The sequence below is a fragment of the Megalops cyprinoides genome, chromosome 14, assembly GCF_013368585.1.
Source record: "Megalops cyprinoides isolate fMegCyp1 chromosome 14, fMegCyp1.pri, whole genome shotgun sequence".
In the NCBI taxonomy this organism is placed as follows: domain Eukaryota; kingdom Metazoa; phylum Chordata; class Actinopteri; order Elopiformes; family Megalopidae; genus Megalops; species Megalops cyprinoides.
Window position 1 is genome coordinate 23760173 of NC_050596.1, and position 21504 is coordinate 23781676.

At 44.6% G+C, this 21504-nt stretch overlaps 1 protein-coding gene across 1 annotated transcript in view; it reads left to right on the forward strand.

The window, feature by feature from the left end:
• Positions 1-21504, forward strand: part of slc49a4 (solute carrier family 49 member 4) — a 43377-nt gene that overhangs the window by 3944 nt on the left and 17929 nt on the right. Inside the window, exons 2-5 of the mRNA XM_036546069.1 lie at positions 2548-2641; positions 11109-11377; positions 12988-13117; positions 18252-18360. Coding sequence (XP_036401962.1) covers positions 2548-2641; positions 11109-11377; positions 12988-13117; positions 18252-18360 — 602 coding nt within the window. The remainder of the gene's footprint in view (positions 1-2547; positions 2642-11108; positions 11378-12987; positions 13118-18251; positions 18361-21504) is intronic.

The following is a 21504-nucleotide window of genomic DNA, read 5'->3' on the forward strand; positions in this document are numbered from 1 at the left end:
AGACCCGTGGTCAGTGAGTGAGATGTATCGCAGTTGCCATTATTACTATGTATCTCATCTTCGGGGCATGAGATGTACAGTGGGTGTTTGGAAAGGCGGCTTTTTCCTTCATAATTGAAAATTTGGGCAGGGAAACAAGCTTTACACCATCATTGTGCAGTACCTTTCACATGAGCCATCCGGTTTACAGCTGCTGCTGCTGCTGGCTATTCATGAGGAATAACTTCAGTAAGATTCCAACACAACTGACAGGATTTTTTTTTTGCTCTCTTGTGAGAGCCAACAGGAATGGCTGTTGGTTTTCATTCCAGCTGACAATTATGCATATCATAATGGGAGCCTTCGTGTCCCCGCGTTCCCTTTGTGAAATTTGCTGGCGGCAAGGCATGTTCCACGCCAGCCCCGTAACAGACAGACACGGTAAGTGTGCGACCTGTACGACCTTGTTTGTGAGAAGGCATGCGCGCGTTCGTGGCAGTCGCTCAGCCAAGGTGGAGTGCTGCAGCTCTTGGGTATGCCGAATCACCAATCAGCAGAGCAGGTGGACCAGTTTAACTTCCACAGCTGCTTTGCCAGGTAGCTCTCCCCAGGGGTAGGAGAAGAGCCGCCACACTCCAGGGAGGAGAGTGGGCAGAGAAGTGCTGTGTTGGCGCGCTGCCACCCCGCCATCTGCAGGTGTTGCTCAGCCCCCCCCCCTTTCCCCATTGTGCTTTTGTCTACAGGTGCTGATGAGCTTTACCTCACACTGATGCAGGTGGAGGTGGTGCACTTGTCACTCTCTATGCTAATCTACAGTGTGATATAATTATTATTGCTGTTCTTATTTGTTCAGAAGACTCCCCGATCCCTCAAACATAGCTTCAGTTCCATACTCATTTCCCTTATTTGCTTAAAAGGTACCAGGACAGTACCCTACATGGGATTCAAAGCCAGAATTGTCTTTCAACAAGCCCAGTCCTATAACCGCTGGTCTATGCTGTACTGGTGAAGCAATGAAAAAACCAAGGTTATGAGAAATTTTATTTTTTCTCAACCGCTACTGAGAGTTTAGATATTCTCATGGGAAAAGCAACGGTTTGCCCTGACACACAGTCAAAACAGTGAAATGGGAACTGGTGATGTTTAGCTTCTGGTTGACAAGGAGACACAGTTGATAAAACGTAAATGATTAACCAAATGCACTTCAAGGTGTTCTACAACAGGGTTTTTTTTCTTTGTGTTTATTGTCATTTTTGACATACTCTGTGTGACCCACCATGACCCCTAGCATAACCCAAAGATCCAGTCCAGCTCCTTGCCCTTTGAGAAGAGCCGAAGTCCCGTCATGGCACTATGGTTCATTCTGGCTCCAGTGAAAGTTTCTAACCATCTGATCATCACAAGGCAGTGATGAGGAACACATTTCCCCTACATCAGTTGTGGGTCTTAAGTCAAGGAAAAAATATCAGTTATTGCCATGGAAACAGCAAGAGGAAGAAGTGTGAAGTTGAGTGTTCATCCTGTGGAATGAATATAATGGCTGGAATTTCAGACAGACAAGTGAGCAGATCATATTTATGTGACCCAGGCTCCCAGCCCAGCATGAACGATGGGACTGGTCAGGTGTAGCCATCGGGGAAACGTCTGCTCTCAGGGTGTTTGCAAATTGTGATTAACAGGTGTAATCAATGAGTGAATGAGTCTTGACTGAGATATGGCTGGGATCTAGATTCAATCAGGGATTTGAGTGATTGAATCTCGTTTTCCCTCGTCCTGTTTTTCTGGTAGGGTTGGCAGCTGAGTGAACCACTCAGTCAGGCAGTAAATGAATCTAATTACCGCCATCACTGGAAGGATGGAGTGGAGGATATGCGACCGCCCCTGTGCGATTGTCTGTCTGAATATGAATAGAATAACTGAAATAATTATTGAGGGATTTGGATGACACTGGTTTGGATTTCTGGCTTTGGGACAAGGAAAACATTTTTTGATTTTAGAAATGCAGTGTACTGTATATGAGGTATTTACAGGCAGGGTCGTTATGCGTAAAATGGGAATAAATCAAGCAATAACCATAACAGATTTTCTTGAATGTTGACATACACATATTATGTGGAGATTCAAACATAGTCAAAATTTCTAAATTGTATCGTACATAGTTTTATGGTTAATTTAACTAATCTTTTTGCCATTTTTATGTCAACACAGGCGTAGATTTTGTCATTTTGACCTACTCAAGATACAGTTAGTGTTGGAGCCAGATTAAAGCTTTTGCTGTGCTGTGAAACACATTTGGCCTTTCCATTTTGTCAAGAATTTATGTTCATTTTTTCCTTTCACATTTTTGTTAAACTGCTGGTATGGTATTCAGCAGACCTTTATTGTATGAGCACGGCAAATTTCAGTGTGTGACCTCTCGTAGTTTTAGAGATATTGTTCGTATTGTGGTAGGGGTGGGGTTATCAAGAATATTCAAAGAATGGGCCAGTCTACTGTACAATTACTTTCGAATGAATGCCTGAATAGTTTCCCACGGTTGTCTCCCCCCCGCCCTCCATTGTTTTGCAGGACTGAGGGTGTCCCTGCTGCTGTCAGCCTTCTTCATGGTGGCAGGGTCTGCGCTGCGAAGTGTACCACTACCTAACCTGCAGCTGAAAAGATGGTAAGCCACCTGGGGGCCTACGGCCCTTCGAGTTTACAAAACAGTACTAAGAACAGGGGCTGGGTGCTGTTGCCCTGATGCCTCACGGTAGTGTATTCATGATTGCTCTCACTACACTGCATTGTCCTTCAGAATACTCTACCCATAATGCTTCATTTTTTGTACCCCTGACCCCTCAGAACACTGAATTCATGATCCATCATCAAAGGCCAGCCCTGGGTCGTTCAGGCTGGTCTCATCTGTCACTGAGACACTTACTGTGGCTCTATATGGGGAAAATAAAACTAAGGGAAAGTCTTTGGTTCAAAGTACCTGCATTTTTAATTCTGTCTAGTAAGGGCCATTTACTTGGTGTGGACCTGATAGAGCCAGCTCCTGGGGCACATTTTCAAACACTTATTGACTTTTTCCAGCCACTTTTTCAAGGTCCAATTAGATCTGCATGTTAAATGATCAGGGTTAAGTTTAGCGATCATTTACAGAGAATAGCCCTAGGTTAGGTGCCTTTCAAAGTGAGTTCTCAGAAAGTGTTAACTACTTCTCCCACTGCTTGCAACCGTTATGTAAAATCAGCCAGAAGCTCTCTATGTCCTACCTTTAATTGCTGCCTTGCTTACTTTCCTGGTGTCTTTTTTTCATGACTTACACATAAGTCTAGGGAACAAAGGGACACGTCACCAGGTTTAGTAAACCACAGTAAATGAGCATATTCAAGAAAAGCACAGCTAGTTGCCAGGAAGTCCAGAACAGTTGTATTGTAATTTTTTTTCTGCTCATTTAGATGGGCGAACAATGGCTGAAACCTCAAGATTGTCGAACCCTCTGTGATAAAAAAAATTGTATTTAAATTGATCAGAATGTGTGGGTGCCTGCTTCATCCGTGCCTCATTGTGCTGTCTGCATTCTTCTCTCTTATCAGCCCGAGACGCCTTCTCATGCTGTCATCTGTTTTTTTTTTTTTGAACTGGCAGAAAAAAATAACTTAAAAGAATCCATCCTTCAGTAAGATTGCTGAATTAATATATTTCCTGTTCCTTCTATTTGGGCACAATTGTTGGAGACTCAGGCAATTTTAGTTCAATGACTTTTGGGCATGAAAAGTAATTTCATTAAGTTCTCTTGTTAATCTGCCATATATATTTCCAGTTAGGCTGCTTGTATGAGTTCTGGTTTGAGGACATAGAGCTGCATTGTGAATTTTAAGCTGGGCAACAAGAGGGAGAATCAGCTTCTCTTAATGAGGTTTAGAAACCTGGTCCCCTGATTTATGGGGTGATATGCTTCGGGAAGAATAGGTGAAAAACCATGAGAATTGTGGGCGGCACAGAGCATTTCCTTTGGTTGATGGAACTCCAAACGATGGTCATTATTTCTTTTTAGTGCAATATTAATACAAACACAGTTACAGAAGGTAGTGATAGACTTTTTTCAATTGTTAGAGTGAGACTGAAAATCACAGAAAATGGGAAAATGGAATCTATTATTATAGAAAATGGGCCTTTTTGGTGATGGGGGTCGCCATCCAGAAGAGAGATATAAACCCCTTCCATTTCAGATAAGTTCTGAATGTTTTTTTTTTTCTCTAGTCATTTTAGGACAGTAATGTCCACTGGGTCTCCAGTTTTCATTCCAGCACAGGTCTTAATTATTTTGGTGGATTCAGTGATTGGCTGGGAGCTTGCAATCACTATGTTGCATCTCTAAAACCCCCATCACCGGGGGGCCTCGTTTATCAAATGCGGACATGCACAATTTCAATGTCACTTTTTACGCATAGTAGCCTACGTCATTTACCAGTGAAAAAGGCCTCCTGAGAATCTGTGCGTGGGTAACATAGGAACTTCACCTTGTGACAAAGTACTGCGGGGAAGAAGTGCAGCTTCTGATCCCTTCATGTATTGACAGATATATTCAGACCATGCAGTTTGCACTGACAACTGAAGAGACTTGTCAGCCTTTCAAATTAAGTAACCTGAAGTTGGCTATAATAATTTGAATTGAATGAACATAGATATAAAAATTATTCTGTACAAGCAGAATATGCAGTACAACAAAATGCATTATGTGAATGTGCCAGCCTGCCTAGACAGAATTAAATGTGTCAGTTGCTAACAACAATGTAATGCAATGAGTGTCCAACCTATTGAAAAAAATAAACACTTTTCTATCAATATGATGAGTTGGACTGAAGTAATTGAAACCGACGTGAAAGTGGCTGATCTTGTGCTTTTGGAAGACTTGGCTAATGCAGCATTCAGGCAAAAGAGAGAGAGAGTCTTCCAAGATCATTTCAATTTATTTCCTGAGAGCACAGAATGGCTAGTAACTCTCTTATCATTTACCAGGAGAAATCCTCTTAAATTTGTATAATGTGTAATGACTTAACTCCTCCATTAACAAGACAAACTTGCAGTGGCCGTGCCGTCCCTGCGCAAATCCAAGTGTGAGGCTGCCATCCAAAGACGGCATGTCATTAAAAGGCACCTGGGAAATCTTACCTTTAGAGTTTCACTTTACCTAGTAATATATTGGATCTGTCTGTTACTCGTTGATAATGAAATGTACGATGCTAATCGCGTGTCTGCAGTTCCCATTTAACTCCTTAACAAGATGAAACTCAGTGGCAGCTCAGCCTGCTGTTTTTCATTGTGCCGCGTCTGTTTCATAGTGACATTCGTTTTGACTAAAACTGCAAATCCCCCTAAGCTCAGTTGTCATGTCACATATAGATGCCGTATTCAAGCAGCCGACACATTTTCACTTTCGTTTGACAGTGCCTCCAAGAGATCCAAGCATCATTTTACTTTTTAACTCAGCCGCCAATTTTATAATCAATCTCTGTGTCTCAGGGGCTCACTTTTCTTTGGATTCTGTGGTGAGGTCATTGTATTGCACACTGGGTCAATAGTTGTAATGTGTCCTGTTCTTAAAGGGGTACGATTATCGTACATGGCCAAGTTGGGTGGGTGTATTCTTTCTTACAAAGTCAAACGCGTGACGAGCAGGCATGAGAGAATTTAGAACACTTGGGATTCATCTATGCTGCATATTTGTGTGTTTAGAACACGACCGATAAACCAGACGTGCGCCCACTCTCCATTTTGTGCGAGAGCACATTTAGTAGTGGTTCTGCATGTTAATAAATGAGTCCCCATGAGTACACACCACAGCTCCAAAGAACAAAATACATCATTCCATTGCACATTTAAATCAGATATTTGATTAAAATAGGCTGTTTTGTCACAGAAAGTCTTGAGTATTCCTGCATGTTTGGTAGGAAGCATTCCCCAGATTGTAGCACACAGCATCATTTACTGTTGTGAAGAGTGAAATAATCCATGATTTAAATGCCTTGGTGTAAAACCATTAAGTGCTGGTTGCATATTGGGGCGTTTACAGTAGCTGCTTTTACAGGAACTAATCTCACGTGCTTCATGCTGTCAAAGCCTCTGAGCATCCTCGTCCACGTTGTGTGGCTGCAGTGTCCCGTTTGTGTGTTTGCGTCTGAGTTTTCCAGCACTGGACAGCAAAGAGCTATTGTAATCGAGAAGTGTGAGAGGGAGATATATTGCAGGCCGTGGGCTGCCAGCGGAACTAGGCAGCACGGTCTTATTGTTGACGTAACAGCCATTCTCCAGCATCCATCTCTGGGCTTATGAAAGGCTGTTGTTTTGGTGTGGTGCCAACTTCTGTTGGATTATAGTATCAGAGCAATGCTGATTCCCTTCCTGTAAGTCAGGACCACATAGCAAAGTTTCTTTGTGGGCAAGGGGGGAGCTACAATACATTTTGGGCTGGGGGGTGTGGATGGAGATAATGACTCGACCCTGTAGCCCATAATCCCGCACATTGTGTTGTCTAATTTTCAGATATGCACAGTTCTAGTTTGTGAATTCAGCGTCAGCACATACGCACTTTAACCCATGTGACACACGATGATGCTACATTAACTTAGCAGATACTGCTATGCTCTGAGCAGATGCTGATAACTTGCAAGTTTTACATGTTATCACTTTATAGAGTTGGATGTTTGCTGAGGCACTTGGGGTTAAATGCCTAGTGTGATGGCTTCCCACTTGCAAATTGAGCAAGGAACCATTTGGTTCCTTACCACTGTGCCGCAGTGCTGCCCCAGTACAATGGGGCAGATTCACATTTTCCTGCAAGTGGAAATCAGTGCATTATAAATTAACCACACTGTTTCTAGGCATCTTGTGTCATGGCCCTGTGACTGAGCCTTGACATCCATTAAGCCTAGTTTCATTAAAAATCTTGAAAACTGAGCTCGTGGATCAGGTATATTTTTGCAAAGAAATTTCCTGTAGTACCTTAAGTCACCAGAAGATGTCACTGCTTGCATTAACTCCGAACTGCTTCCAACGGAATGAAACAGAATCACAGGGGTTATTCTGACCTGCACTGCATACTTTCACATGCAAGCATGCCAAGTGCATATTTATTGAAACATCAGGGTGGGAGTGACAGGGTTTGATCATGATTTAGATATGAGGACAGGGAGAAGTATTGCTGATACAGCAGTGTTGCCTTCCCATGGAAGAGAATAAGAGTTCAAGGGCATAGCTGAAATGATCAAACGCAGCCTTTGATTTCAGAACCGAAAGAGTAGCTCCAGGTGGCTTGATTCAGAGACAGAGAGAGTCCCTTGACAGAAGACAGCGGGAAATGTTTTTTTAAAAGTTTCCAAATAACAATTGTTTCATGTTTGTGTGGTGGGTTTTTTTCCCCCTTAACTGCAGCAGATAGCCTTTTATGCTCTGACAGACTTGAATAAAAGGGATTTGTGGAGGAAGCCACCTCCTTATTCTCAGCGATTCCCAGATTTAGCGACCGGCTCTCTCTTATCCTCTCATTTTCAAAAAGGAAATATTGAAAGACATCTATGTGTATGAATTCAGTGTTTTTCTGGAAGAGGCAGGGAAAAGTATTCATAAATAAAAGGGCAGCTGATGTCCGTGATTCCTTTTTGGATTTAGCTTGTGCACCTGCACACAGAAGCCTGTACAGATGCCGAGCAGCATCCTTGTTTGATCAGTGCATCCAGGGCGTCGTCATTTTTAGATCACATCACAGGGAGGCCATGTGGCTGACGCTTCCAGCCCTGCCAGCGGTATCTCCAGGGCGCCTCTTGTTCCTGCCTTCATTTCAGGTCTATAATCAGGCTTGGAATGAGCGACTGCCTCAGCCATTGGCAGTCTTGTCATTCATACCTGCCAACCAACTGAAGGAAACATACTGAATCTAAGCATTGCTAAATACGTGCGCTCACTCGCTGGCCTCCAGCGGTATCATTCATATTCTCTCTGGCTCTGTTCATCAATACCCATTAAGTTCATCATGTTTAGTAAGTGCTGTAATTTCCCTCCTGTTCAAGCTTGGATTGTGGATTAATCTCCTTTCATGTGAGTTTTTTGATGAGCGGTAGCTGCTTCGGAAAGCCCTTGATATGTAGATGGATTGTCTTGATCTTATCACATACTGTTTCTGTTGATACTGAAGCTCTTAATCTTCGCAGTTCTTTAAAGTGAGGGCAGAAATCTACGCCACACACTGGTGACAGCTTTTTTTTTTTTTCAAGGAATATTTCATAAATGAATTATCTGAAAGAATTGTCAGAGGGGAAATCCATTCATCCCCAAAACCCTGTGTTCTTGCACTAGATTGCCTGATGTTCCATTCTCTCAGACGCTGGTTGCCAAAGTCTCAGCTGCGACGTGTGAGATTTGGAACGGTTTCGGAGCCAGTTGTTGCAGTGCTGTGCATTGCATGGAAAGAAGCGGTTTGCCACCCAAGTGTCCGGGACACGCCCACCTCCCCGACACAGTGGCTAAGCACCCAGTCCCTCTCATTGTTTTAATAATCAGCTTTAGCTGTTGACATCAATAAAAACTTTACACTGAGTGCGTTTGCGGTGATTTGCTCTGTACGGCTGGCTAGAAAAGCCCATCGGGGGTCAGAATCTCATAATGAAAAAGGGAAGGGTTGGGAGGGGGTGATAGCAAAAGCCCACATTGATCCGTCTTGTCAGCAGGCTGAGCCTTTGTCTCCTGCTTTGGGATCCACCGGTCTGTTTGCCGCTCTCGGCGGAGATGGGGCTGGTCCTCTTGAGCCTCCTGAATGGTATCCTCCTACTTAAAAGCAGTAAGGTAGTGAGGATATGGCCGTGTTAACTCTGCAAGCATCCGCCATCCCCACCAATGTGTTGTGGGTGATTACTTAATGCTTTCTAATTCCAGTTGATCTTCCAGGCAGGGCTGAGGACACAATGGTAGCACAGCATGGACAGACGCTCAGTGAACGGCGTGCTGTTCGCCCAGTACGCCCCCCCCCCCCCCCCACAGTTCTGCTGTCTGACCGCATGGGGACTGCCGAACACACAGTGTACACAAACAGGCCCGGGGCGCTCATAGCTGCGGCAGAACCAGCTCCTGGAACAGAGCGGATGTCCATGAAAAGACTGGTGAATGTGCCAGCACTGTTTAAATAAGAAAAACACAGGGAGTGTTTGCATAATGCTTGGTGTTTTGCAGGTGTATATGTATGTGCATGAATGGACATGTTTGTGTGTGTACAAATAATTAATAGTATATAATATAATATAATATAATATAATACAGTGTAGCTGTGTGTGTGTTTCGTGGGTGGGAACAGAAAGTGAGGTGTCAGTCATAGTCACAGTACGTGTCCCACATACCTAAAATCTGTTATATAATAAAATGTACACCACAAAGAGCCATTATGGATGGCCATATTCTGATACGGCTGCATCTTAGTTTGACTTAGGATGAGGATGGCAGGTTGTGGGATCAGTCCCCCTTGTTGGGGAAGGCGGTGGTTGGTTGTCCCTTCAGGTATCTTGAATTGAGGTATCCAGCTGTGTAAACGGATAACAGGCAAAAATGCGAGGTATGTAATTTGCCCCAGGATAAGAATGTCTGCTTAGCAGGTTAGTAATGATAGTTATAAGTGCAAACAAAGATAGGTGACACTTGATGAGCGCATATAGTTTCTGCATGTGCTCTGTTTTACCCTCTTTACATGCGCATATTTCACAAGGAACAGTACTTTAGGACCCAGCAGACAATGCGGATGGTTCACTGTTGCGTGATAGCCCATTCATTGAAAAAAAAAAAAAACAATAATGAATTTGCACATTGCGTAATGCAATCTCATCTCGAGTTTTACTCTTTTAATTAGATTGAAAAGTAACTTTAGCCAGCTAGCTTAGCTAGCTACCCTGAAAAGGGAGTGACTCTCTGTTCATAGCTTTAAGATTAGGGCCAGGGAGGAATTCCTCATGAAAGGACTGAAACACCGGCAGTTTCAGCACCATAGCTTTCCAGGTTGAGTCATTTTTACGCAACTGCGTGAATCTCAGCAGGATTGCAGTGCATCTGACCCGGTCGCCTTGTACCAGAAAAGGAGGCGGCTTCTGTGTACAGATGCCCTTTTCCCTGCAGGAAAGGGCACTGGAGCACTGACATACAGGCTCACCTACACGCAGGCACAAAGCACACTGGACCCGGTACCGTGGGGGCGAGGGTGGTAAGAGGGGGGAGAAGCGGGGGGCATTGTTCTGGGTGAGAACGGGGCTGAACTCCGTGTTCCCAGGGCCTGTAAGTGACAGGCCGAGGACAGGAACGTGGCTCGGGTTCCATTTTTTCGGGCAGGCGTTGTCAGGTCCCTGTCGGTCAGTGTCACTGTGCCGGTGGTGTCAGAGGCGGGCCGTCTGCGGGACCCACAATGCCCCCTGTGTTTTCGGCTCCTCAGACCCTTCTTTGTGGGCGGCTTCCTCTTGGCAGAGCCTTAGACCAACACATCTTTTTGGCTCCGCTCCGATGGAGGAGTCCTTTGAATACATTAGGTTTTCTCTGTTGCTCTTGTGTGGTTTTGGATGCAGCTTTGTACATGGATTTTCTGTCTTGCTTTTAAGTAATATATTAAATTATTGTTTTATCTTGTGACCTAACAGAGGAAACCTGGCCAGACTTTATGCAGCGCCATTTAAATGCATACACACAGTCTGTGCTACAAAGAATAGCAAGATCTGTTCGTATGGATTTAACTCCATAAAATCTCCAGGCTTGTTTCAGAAGTTTGACCATAGGCACTGTTAGCTGCAACAAGATGTTGGATAATTTGTACTTGAAATGAAACTTTCTGTCCCTGCATTTTTGAAATGAGAGTGTAAGCAGGTGCTTATGAATATTCATCAGTATTAAGACCATTACTAGATTGGTTCTGATTCTAACCACTACTGATATGCGTACAGTCTTTTTAACAGCCAGTCATTCAGAGCCAAATATGTTCCAGGCCTGCATTCTCATGAATATTTATAGGGAAGGAACATCACCGGAACTATTAAAGATGAGACAGGATATCTGTAACTGGAACAGGATGGAGAACTGAGAGCAGAATCTCATATTTTGTTGCTTCTCTTTTCTTGCAGGTTAATCCATGGGGGTCAACTGCTGAATGGTTTAGCCGGTCCAACCATAATGAGCGCCGGGCCCCTCCTCTCCACCACGTGGTTCGCTCCGGACCAAAGGGCCACAGCCACAGCTGTCGCCTCACTGGTCAGCTACCTGGGGGCAGCAGCGTCCTTCCTGATTGGTCCACTGGTTGTGCCAGCACCCAATGACACGCAAGCACTGTACAGCACAATTGACTGGGATGTCAACCACATAAGAGACAGGATTCAGCTGGTTCTTTATGCAGGTATTGTCTCCATAGCCCAGCCCTCCAAGCTATTCGCTATTCTGTTTCACAGAGTAACTGTCATCGCCTCATTTCTGTACTGAACACATTGCTTGGCCTTCAGAAAGGTGTGAGCCAGTTGACAGTTGGTTAACAAAATGCAGCATTTTTCATCATGCAAATGCTTTAAACTAGCAGACAAATAGACAGCAAGGAATTACAGGCAATATTGATATTTAAATGTTGAGGCATGGGTGCTCTTGTTTTTTAAATGGATTTTGTTTATGGCTTGACCCCAGGCTGGAGTGCTGTTACTTTAGAATATTTCCGTATTACCTCTGTCCCTGCCCATAAATGAATGCAAGTATCACCCTGAACAAATAACAAACCTGAATGTATTGACAGTATTTATTACGGCGTTCCTTGTACAAAAATGCTGAACCTTCAGGGTGTTCTAGTTAACTGATTCAGAAAATTAAAGCCTTTAAAATATTTTTGAGATCAGCTTCAATAATAGATTGAAAAGTTGACTTTGTTTCAAATAAAGAATATAGACATTAATTGCCAAAGACGAGAGCAGGCAAAATTCAGATGTGAAACTTGTACAAGCCGGAGGGAAATAAATGATTTCGCTATGCAGAGATATCTGGATGGAATATATGTGCTCGACAGCCTGTTTGGAATTGTTCCACCTCACCTACAAAAGTGATCAAGAGTCTCTCTAAATGAAAGTGCAGCATTGTCGTTTTTATTTATTTATTTATTATTTTTTTCCCCTCATCAGTGAAAAATCTATGAAAATGGGCACAAGCCGCTGCCAGGGTGAAAATGCAGTCAGGACACGGCTTAATCCATTTGTTATGACAGAAAGAGAAGGATTTATTGAAGAGAGGGTTGGTATTTAAGTTTGGAAATGGACTGCCTGAAAACCTTGATGCTCTTCCAGGGAAACGCGGTCCCGTTTCATCATGTGGCTGCCGACAGAGCCAAGTGCAAACACTAGGAGATTTAAGAACTCATTTGGAAGGCAGGGCTGGTCGTCACTGTATCCGAGCCCCTAAGCCTCTATGCCAGCTCAGTTTTGTATATGCACAGTCCGCTGGGGGAGGGCGGGGGGGAGCTTTAAGCCACTGCTCCTAATTGACTGGCTTGAGCACTGACCTACAGAGACCGAGAATTAAACCCTGCGGCACTGTGTTTTTTTTTTTATTTCCTCGCTTACTGTTCTTCCAAAACTGTGGTGTAGGAGGGCAGTTACTGCCATTTGCCCAGCTCAAGTGTAAAATAGCTGCTCACAGAACTGCTTTCTCAGGAGCTGGATAGATCAGTGTTGGAGGCACTGTATGGGAGCGGGTTTAACACTGATTTTTATAACCAGAGTGTCATGGCTTCTGTTGAACCCTTGAGCAGGGATCATCGGATTTATAAAGGAGCCGATTCAGCCGTATAAACATTTAAGAATGTACTTTGACTGGGTGGAGGAACGTTTTGCAGAATATGAGCATAGTTCCAGACATGGTAAATCTGCACACAGTGTGAGTCTGGCAGGATCGGGACAGGTCAGCTCAGCGCGTAAGCGGTAAACGGTGGAGAGCGTGACGGCTGTCTGCGTTGTTGTTGTGTCCCCACAGAGTTCGCCATGATCGCCGTGCTCTTCGCCGCCGTGCTGCTGTACTTCCCCTCGCGGCCGCCGGTGCCCCCCAGCGTGGCCGCTGCCAGCCAGAGGCTCAGCTACAGGAGCAGCATCTGCAGGCTGCTCAGGTACGGACACCCCGTCTGCGCGGCTGCGCAGTCAGGCCTCACTGCCCACCCACCATACACCATGTTTCTATGATGTCTCACCGTGATTATGGCATCATCAAGACTTCACAGTGCTGCTGGGAAAGCTGTGTGCGGGAATTCTGGGAAAGCTGTATGTGTTCCTAGCTCTCTGTTGTGGTCTTGTAGGCACTGCCAAAGTAACAAACCTACCTAACAAACAAGTTTTGACTTTTGCACAGTTTGAGATGAGGAAATCACTTATCTGAGAGCTATTTTGTCAGAGACTTGTGCGTTAAGAAATTTAATGAGAGGAGTTCGTGCCTTTGCGTCTCACCATCTGCAAAGTTACTATTTAATGCACATCAAAGAAATATTTTTTTCCCTCATGATTAATTACAAAGTCTTAAGATGGCAGCACCCCCGGTTCAAAATAGATCAACTTCGTTAAAAAAAAAGTTGCTCCAGAACTCTGCAGAACACAATACATTCATAAATGTGTTCGACTGGCATCGTCTTTTTTTTTTTTTTTTTTTTTTTTTTTTGCTGCTAACAAAAATTGCTCCCTTTAAATGCCAGGCGACCAGAAACATTTTGCAGTTCGGAGCTGAATTGGGCCTGGCTGTTCACAATGCTTTCCTGTCTCGTTCCGGTAGAATGGGCTGAAAGCTGTCGCCCAGGATAAAGCACTCTGCGGAGCGGTGAGCCGGGCCCTTTGAATTCCCATCAGTCAGCCACGGCTTCGCATCTGAGGCCTTTCCCGGGCTTGCTCTGGCACACGCAGATATACATTACAGACATGCTGCAAGGGAATGCTGCAAAGGAAACACACACACACACACACACACACACACACACACACACACACACACACACACACACACACACACACACACACACACACACCCTCGCACACACCAGCTGGACCAGCCGCCCCGTTGAGAATGTAATGCTATCTGGTGTCCCACTGATAGGCAGCGTTCCAGCAGAGCGTTCATATTGTATTAGAGCAATGCAGTAGGCTGCCGAGTATCTTTGAAGACAGATTCTGGACAGCCCCGGCGGCTGGGGAAGCCGGCGATGCCAGTGGCATGTGGAGGGGGGAGGGGCGGGGGCGGGGGCGGAGGTGGTCATTTTCTGGGTCCGCTGGCTTTCCTTTTTTTACCGCCAGGCTGATTGCACGGCGACTGACACGGCTCTGTCTTAAGACCGCGTGTTTTGCGTTGAGAAGTTGATTCACATTGTTTGCCGGCTCTTCTGGTTTGATTACATCCGCAGCGTGCTTTGACCCGGCGCTCTGTGGTCGGAGTGCGGTGAAAATGGAGGACCGCTGTGGCCGTAATGTCCCACTTTACTGCGTCCATCATAGCTGTGAGGGGCAATGAGTTGCCTTCATGTCAGTAGCCGCCTCTGCATCATTACCCATTGTACAGGTGCAAGGCGTGAGGTGAGAGCTGTGATGGAAAAGGGCTGCGGTGCTCCATTGAGTGTTTCCACTAAATCCTGTCAAGCTCTGTCCTCTTAACGATTTTGTTGTACTTGAGCATCATTTATGTGGTGGATTAGAAATAATCAGGCACCATGTTGTAGTGGCAACACTAATGATTGCGCTGCTGATGTTGTTATTAGCATCCTTGCAGTTATTGTTGTTTTTGAATTAAAATGATAAAAGAAACCCTCGAAAATGGAAATTGTGCCAGCGGATGCCCTCGTTGTGATCTGTTGGTGCTCCTGTCGGAACAGCCAAGGACGAATGGCACTTAGCTGATGATGCCGCTGGCTGCAGGATTCTTCAGGGGGAAAAACCTGCTTACTTACATACTGTAATCTAAACAAGACCTCATCCGGAAAAGGTGCATGGTTATTGATTTTCCGCCGCGGCAAGGTTAATGAAACGGGCGCGGGCGGGGAACGGTACTCCATCAGTGTGATTTTACAAGTGCTTGCAGGACACAGGAAGTCAGTCACTGGGCAGGACCAGTATTCTCCGCCTGTATTGATAGCTGTTAAGGGGAATTTGTGACCGGGGGGGAAAAAATACTCACTTTGAGTTTGAATGCCACGCAGAATACCCGTGTGTGTAATATTATGGCTGTGTTTCCATCAGCCATTCTGCACCTTGGCTCAGTCTCACTGAGTTAATCTCAAAGAAGTCAGTGCTCTCAGAGTTATATGTGTGTATACCTGAGATACACCTGCATACCTGAAAACACCCACACCTTTTTCATTTTTTTCCTCATCCTGTCTCAACAGACTAGTGCCTCTAAAGGAAGCGTATCCCACAAGGACAAATGTTGTTGGTCGAAAAAATATTGCTGCGCATGTTTTCGGCAGATGTTTTTGATCTCCTCATGTCAAATAAAGATTTTAGTATGCGCTAGCTGGCGTCCCGTGGTGGTGAAGATGCGAAGAAATGAATTAAAAATGGAAGAAACGCGTAAGTGAAATGTCATCTCAGCCCCCTCCCACCAGCTGAGGAGGGTTCCAGCATCGGCTGGCAGACGCTCTTTTGGTGTAAGAGCTCTTTGAAAAGGGCTGTGACTGACTGTATTCAGTAAAATCGGCGCTCCACAATTACGGGTGAAACGTTTCAGATGAGAGTGAGCCTGGTGGATTACTGTAATGGGACCGGGGGGTAATTGGGTGGGGGGGGGGATGGGTGGGGGGCGGGTGTGTTGGCTGCAGCAGAAAATGCGGAGGCTTGAGTGAGCGGAATGGCCACTCTCTCAGTAGGTGCAGTGATTGAAAGGCTGAGAGCGCACAGAGGAGGCTCATTGGTTAAGCGCATAGATCAGCACATAGAAGCGTTTCATTTGGGGGGGGGGGTTTGGGGGGGGGTGAGTGCGGGGTTTAGACGGATCCAGATTAAAAATGCTTTGTTCATTCAGTAAAGCAGTAATGGTATTAGGTTTGCCGCTGTTTGTCCGGTGCATATCAGTCACAAGCCTTCTGCATTGGCACGGGCCGTGGCACAGCGTTGCAGTCTGCAGGGCTGCAAGAGCTGACGATGCTGGTGTCACAACATTGCGCAAATGTCATAGCAATGTTGAGAAAATGTTCCGCATTAGATTCATTGTGTTTGAAGCAACCCGTGAATCACATATGGAGTGATTGAAAAGAGTGAAGCCTTTTGGAGCCGGGGGGGGGGGGCTTTATCCAAATGGGGAAAAACCACTTATGCACATTTAACCAAAACAGTATAGGCTGTCATTATGTTTAACTAATAATTGCTCAGGGATAAGGGAGAACACTGAATTGTCAGCAGATGGCCTTCTCCTTCAAGGTTTTTGCGTCACAGTGCAGAAGATGTCATTTAAAATAGTATCAAGGCAATTCAGAACTGATTATTTGATGGACATGGAAGATGCACCCCTGACCCCTTGAGCATTGTTTGCTATTTGAAATTAGGATAATATTGTTGAGTGTGTATTGCAAATTTTAATAACCATGTGGTACACCTGGGACCTTGGTGGGAGGGAGGACATTTTTGTGTAATTAAAAATCAATGCAGGAAAAAAAGTTGAAATGACTGCAGTTTAAAACATTGGGAGTATAGCTGGAAAATTGCCAAATGTTGAACACGGGGGCACTTAGAAGGTCAAAGAAGCAACTTTATGGACAATCCATATCTTTAATTATTTGTTTGCGAATATAATTACTGGATTATTAAAAGCTCGCTGCATGAAGCTAATACTGTGCTGATTTATCTCTGTCCAATTCTCACTTCTATAACCGCCAGCCAAAATGTCTCATAAATCCAACAGCAAAAAAAAAAAAAACGTTCCCTTCTGGTGGAGGTAATCATCTTACAGCTGGCAAATGCAGTCTACCTAGCTCTGTGGTGGGGCGGGGAAAAAAAGGCTGTGCAATCCCGAATTACCTTTCTGGGAGCGGAGCCGCCACCTCGGGGTCCTGCGCGCCAGCCTCCGTCAAGGTTGTCGCGTCAGTGGGGAGGGCAGTGCGCTCTTCCCACACATTTGGTTTTTGTCCCGAGCATTTAGGCTCACCGCTAGAGTGAGTCGACCTCATTCCACCGCGGGACCCAGGGGGGGCTGTGATCTATGATCAGTTCCAGTTTTCCCATTTTTTTTTTTTCCTGCAGACTAAATCTTTCTTAAACAATTCATTTGCCGAGGTTTGTGTGCATGAAAGGGTTTGCACACAGCTTTCGGATGTCGGTGTGCATTATTGTGGCAAAGAGTGATTTTATGTGGCTTCGCCTGTCCTTCCCTAGTCTTGGCTGTAAAGTCAGTCTGTCCTTGACTCCACAACAGATTCATCAGTGTCAGTGTGTCATCAGTCAATCATTCCTAATTACCGAAGCGAGCCAGTCCAAATGTAGGTGTGCTATCTAGCCAAATATGAACGGGATACATCTTTAATTCCATGTGGCACCCTTTTCTTGGTAACTGCATGAAAGCCTTCTCCCCGGCTCTTTGTTCTTCCTGGGGATGTGTGAAGCTCGCTGTCACCACACAGAGAGGGTGAATTGATGGAGTAAGACAGCTAATCCACCACAAAGCTCGTGCATCCAGCCATATCTGTGTGCCCATATGCACTGCTGCCCTTAGCTGAAGAGGTGTATGCAGGGAGCAGCAACAGTGGCAGGGGCAGGGACAGCAGGACATACATAGACATTCTTCCTACCTGTTACCACAGGCAGCCCCCACCTCCTGCACTTTCAGCCCTACCAGAACACGGTCTGACCATTACCATTCTATAGCCTATCACCAGAATACGGTCTGACCATTACCAGTCTACAGCCTATGACCAGACTACGGTCTTACCATTACTAATGTATAGCCTATCACCAGACTGTGGTCTGAACATTACCAGTCTGTAGCCTATTCCCAGACTATGGTTTTACCATTACTAGTCTATAGCTTAGTCAGTCTATAGTCTGATAATATTTCTAAACTGTAGACTACTACCAGACTATAGCCTGACGATTTCCAAGCTGAGTTACCAGTTGCACCCCACCATATTGCTGTGTGGTTTGTTTGGAAGAATATTTACAAATTACAGTGGTCTTTGCTGCTTTTATTCAGTGTTTCTAACTGATGTCTTAATGTTGTACTGTTTCTGTGTTGAAGCAAAAGGATGTTCTTGACAGAGCTGTTTGACCTTTGCCCTCCAGCAACCTGCGCTTCCTGATGATCGCGCTGGCCTACTCCGTGCCCACAGGCGTGGTAGCAGGCTGGTCCGGAGTTCTGGACATGATCCTGACCCCTGCCAAAGTCAGCCAGGTAAGAACTTCAGAATGTTGACAAGACCCATGGGAAAATTCATAGAAAGTGTGAAATACTTGTATATGAAAACATTTATATAAAAAAATCAAGGCCATCTAATAAATAGACAACAATGGCTATTTAAGTGCTGCTTTATTTAAGGTCTGCTTTTTGTGCTGTCGTCTTTTTCTTATTTTTAACAACTCTTCAATAATGTTATGCATAACACTGCATGTATACAAAGCTAAGGATGTATATTACATGACATTACATTATTTATCGGATCATTTTTCATTCGCATTACATTATTTATCGGATCATCATTTAGCGGATGCTCTTATCCAGAGTGGCTTACATGGGTTACAATTTTAATACAGCATGTTATCCATTTACAGAGCTGGATATTTGATTAGGAAATTGAGGGATGAATACCTTGCCCAAGGGTAAAGCAGCAGTGTTCCAGCGGGGTGTCGAACCTGCAACTTTTCCATTACGAGTGCCGCTCCTTACCACTACGCCACACTGCCATACAACTTAATTGGTCATTAGTAGCTGCTCTTTTTAGCACCTTACACACTGCAAGTAGACATCAGGAAGTGTTGTTTATGTACACCAAGACCTTTTCAGCATTGAGTTTCAGGAACAGTGAGGGGCCGCCAGCTGCCCATAAAGAATCACTATTCAATAATGTAATGTGTCCATGGAGGGGGAAAAAAGACAGAATGCAAAAGACACAAGTGCAAAGCCAGACACATGCTGGACAGAAGCTGCAGCAGGAGCATGAGGGTTCGCTTAGTCTATCTGCGCACAGCTGCAGCTACACACCGTGGTAAGTGGGAATAAATAGCTGAGTAGCAGGGTGGAAACAGCTGGCGAATTTATTAGTCCTGGGTGACCAGTGTGCAGTTCGGAGCCCCGAGGTGGTGACACACGGTGTGATTTCCGCAGTTTTAAAAACCGGTGCAGTGTTGAATCCCGACACCTTGGAGTATTCCTCTCATAATTTGCCTCAGGGTCACCGGCAGTGCATATCTTCGACATTTTCAAGAATGATAATATTTGAACTAGGCTGTTGGCCTTTGTGAAAGAAATGTGTTGCGTGGTTGGTGTAATTGGGAAAGATAAAAATAACTGATTTCTGATGGTTTTAATCACTTTAATAAATGAGTAATACAGATTAAAATGAACTATTAATTAATTGTGAACTACTTGTTCAATGAACTGTTTTTGAAGATAAGTTGCCCCAACTTTAGGGACCAGACGTATTTATATATAAAAACAATGCTGAGTAAACGTCTTTAATAATTGCTTGCAAAAATACCTCCCTGACACAGTAGACCTTTCTCTTCAAGATCCTAATGCTGATAACTGTCAGGTGATTCAAAGCCCGCAGCAATACTCAATCCTCAGCTCAATCAGACCCAATTCATTAGAAGAGCTTGGCACACACAGCATACACATACAGCATGCCTCCAGGACCAGGGTGAAAACACTACTGAAGATCAATGGCCAATCCAATGTTTTATGTTAATTACAGGACTAGAGTGTTGGCTGAAGCTTAAACCGTATACATGTGTAATTATACACACGTACAATTACACATGTATACACAATTAATCAAAGATCCATTTAACAAGACAACAAATGAATGTGATATTGCTGTCAGAAATGAACTTGTTATAATTAACCCCAGGGCCGATGCCCCAATATTAGTGAAAGTCCCTGCGCAAAATCTCCCAGCCTCAACATTTTCCGGTTTTGGCCTGGCTAATTATAAACCAATAAGCCCATGTGAATATACTTTGATCTTCAAAACAGTCATTAGAAGACTAATTACGGTTTAGAAAATTCAGAATCTATCCACTTGGGTTTGTGAGTCTTCCTTTCAATCCACCGCCTATCAAACTTCAATTCCGTGTGTTACCAAACACTCTCAAAAACCCGCAGTGCTTTATTTAGATTTGTGCAACGCGCTGGAAATGTTTAGAGTGCGGGCAAATCGGCACCGCGCTCAAATCCCCCAAAGCCTAATCAGACAGGAGCAATCAGTGACAGTCCATCTCGCTTCATTTGCAACTCAAGTAGGAAATGGGAGGATGGGAAAAAAAGGGGATACTTGGAGATTGAAGATGGCACTTTCACATGATCATAACTCTAAGTAGGCGTAGGTGGGGAAGGGAGGTCTCTTAACCGAGAGAAATCTTTTTCAAGGTTATCGGGTGAGGTCCTGCGACGAATGAAATCGCACAACAGAGGATGCACAATGCCCTCTTTGTATTCATGTTGTCTCTTATTCCAGTCAGGACTGGTAGATACAATGTAAATTATTTATAGTGATATTCATTTTTGTTTCCTTGTCAAAACATTTTTTTTTCTTCACCAAGGACCTTCTTCATTCCACCATGAAACCAAGGCTGTCTTTATGAACCTTTAAACAAAATGTTCTCCTGCTACACAACCGGAGACAAATTATGCTAAAGAGGAGGAGCCCCAATGATGAAATGTGCAGCTTTAAAAACTGCACAGCTGAGTAAGTTTAAAAGTCCTGCAGACTTATCGGGGCTTTAATGTTATTTGTTTTCTTTTTGGGGTGGTTTCGCCAAGCTGACCCAACAAAATCCAATCAAATCTGCCTTCAGGTTCCCTATCGTGCAGAGAATTATGTAGCATGGCCCAGAGAAGATCAATACCGAAAACGCATCTTCCTGGAATCAGTATCAGAGTCCTCTGCGTTGAGCTGATAATGAGTTAGGAATGATGCCTTTCCCCCAGTTGTTATGGAGATGTAATCATCTCAGTGCCGGGAGAGATGTGACTGTCTGATGTCTGATGTTACTCTGAAGCTGACACAGGAAGCAGGGAGGTGCGCAGAGGAACAGCGGGGACTGTCAAATCCTACTGTGTCCTTCCTACCTAATGTGTGTGTGCGTGTATATGTGTGTGTGTGTGTGTGTGTGTGTGTGTGTGTGTGTTTGTGTGTGTGTGTGTTTGTGTGTGTTTGTGTGTGTTTGTGTGTGTGTGTGCGTGTGTGTGTGTGTGCGTGTGTGTGTGTGTGCGTGTGTGTGTGTGTGTGTGTGTGTGTGTGTGTGTGTGCGTGTGTGTGTGTGTGTGTGCGTGTGTGTGTGTGTGTGTGTGTGTGTGTGTGCGTGCGTGTGTGTGCGT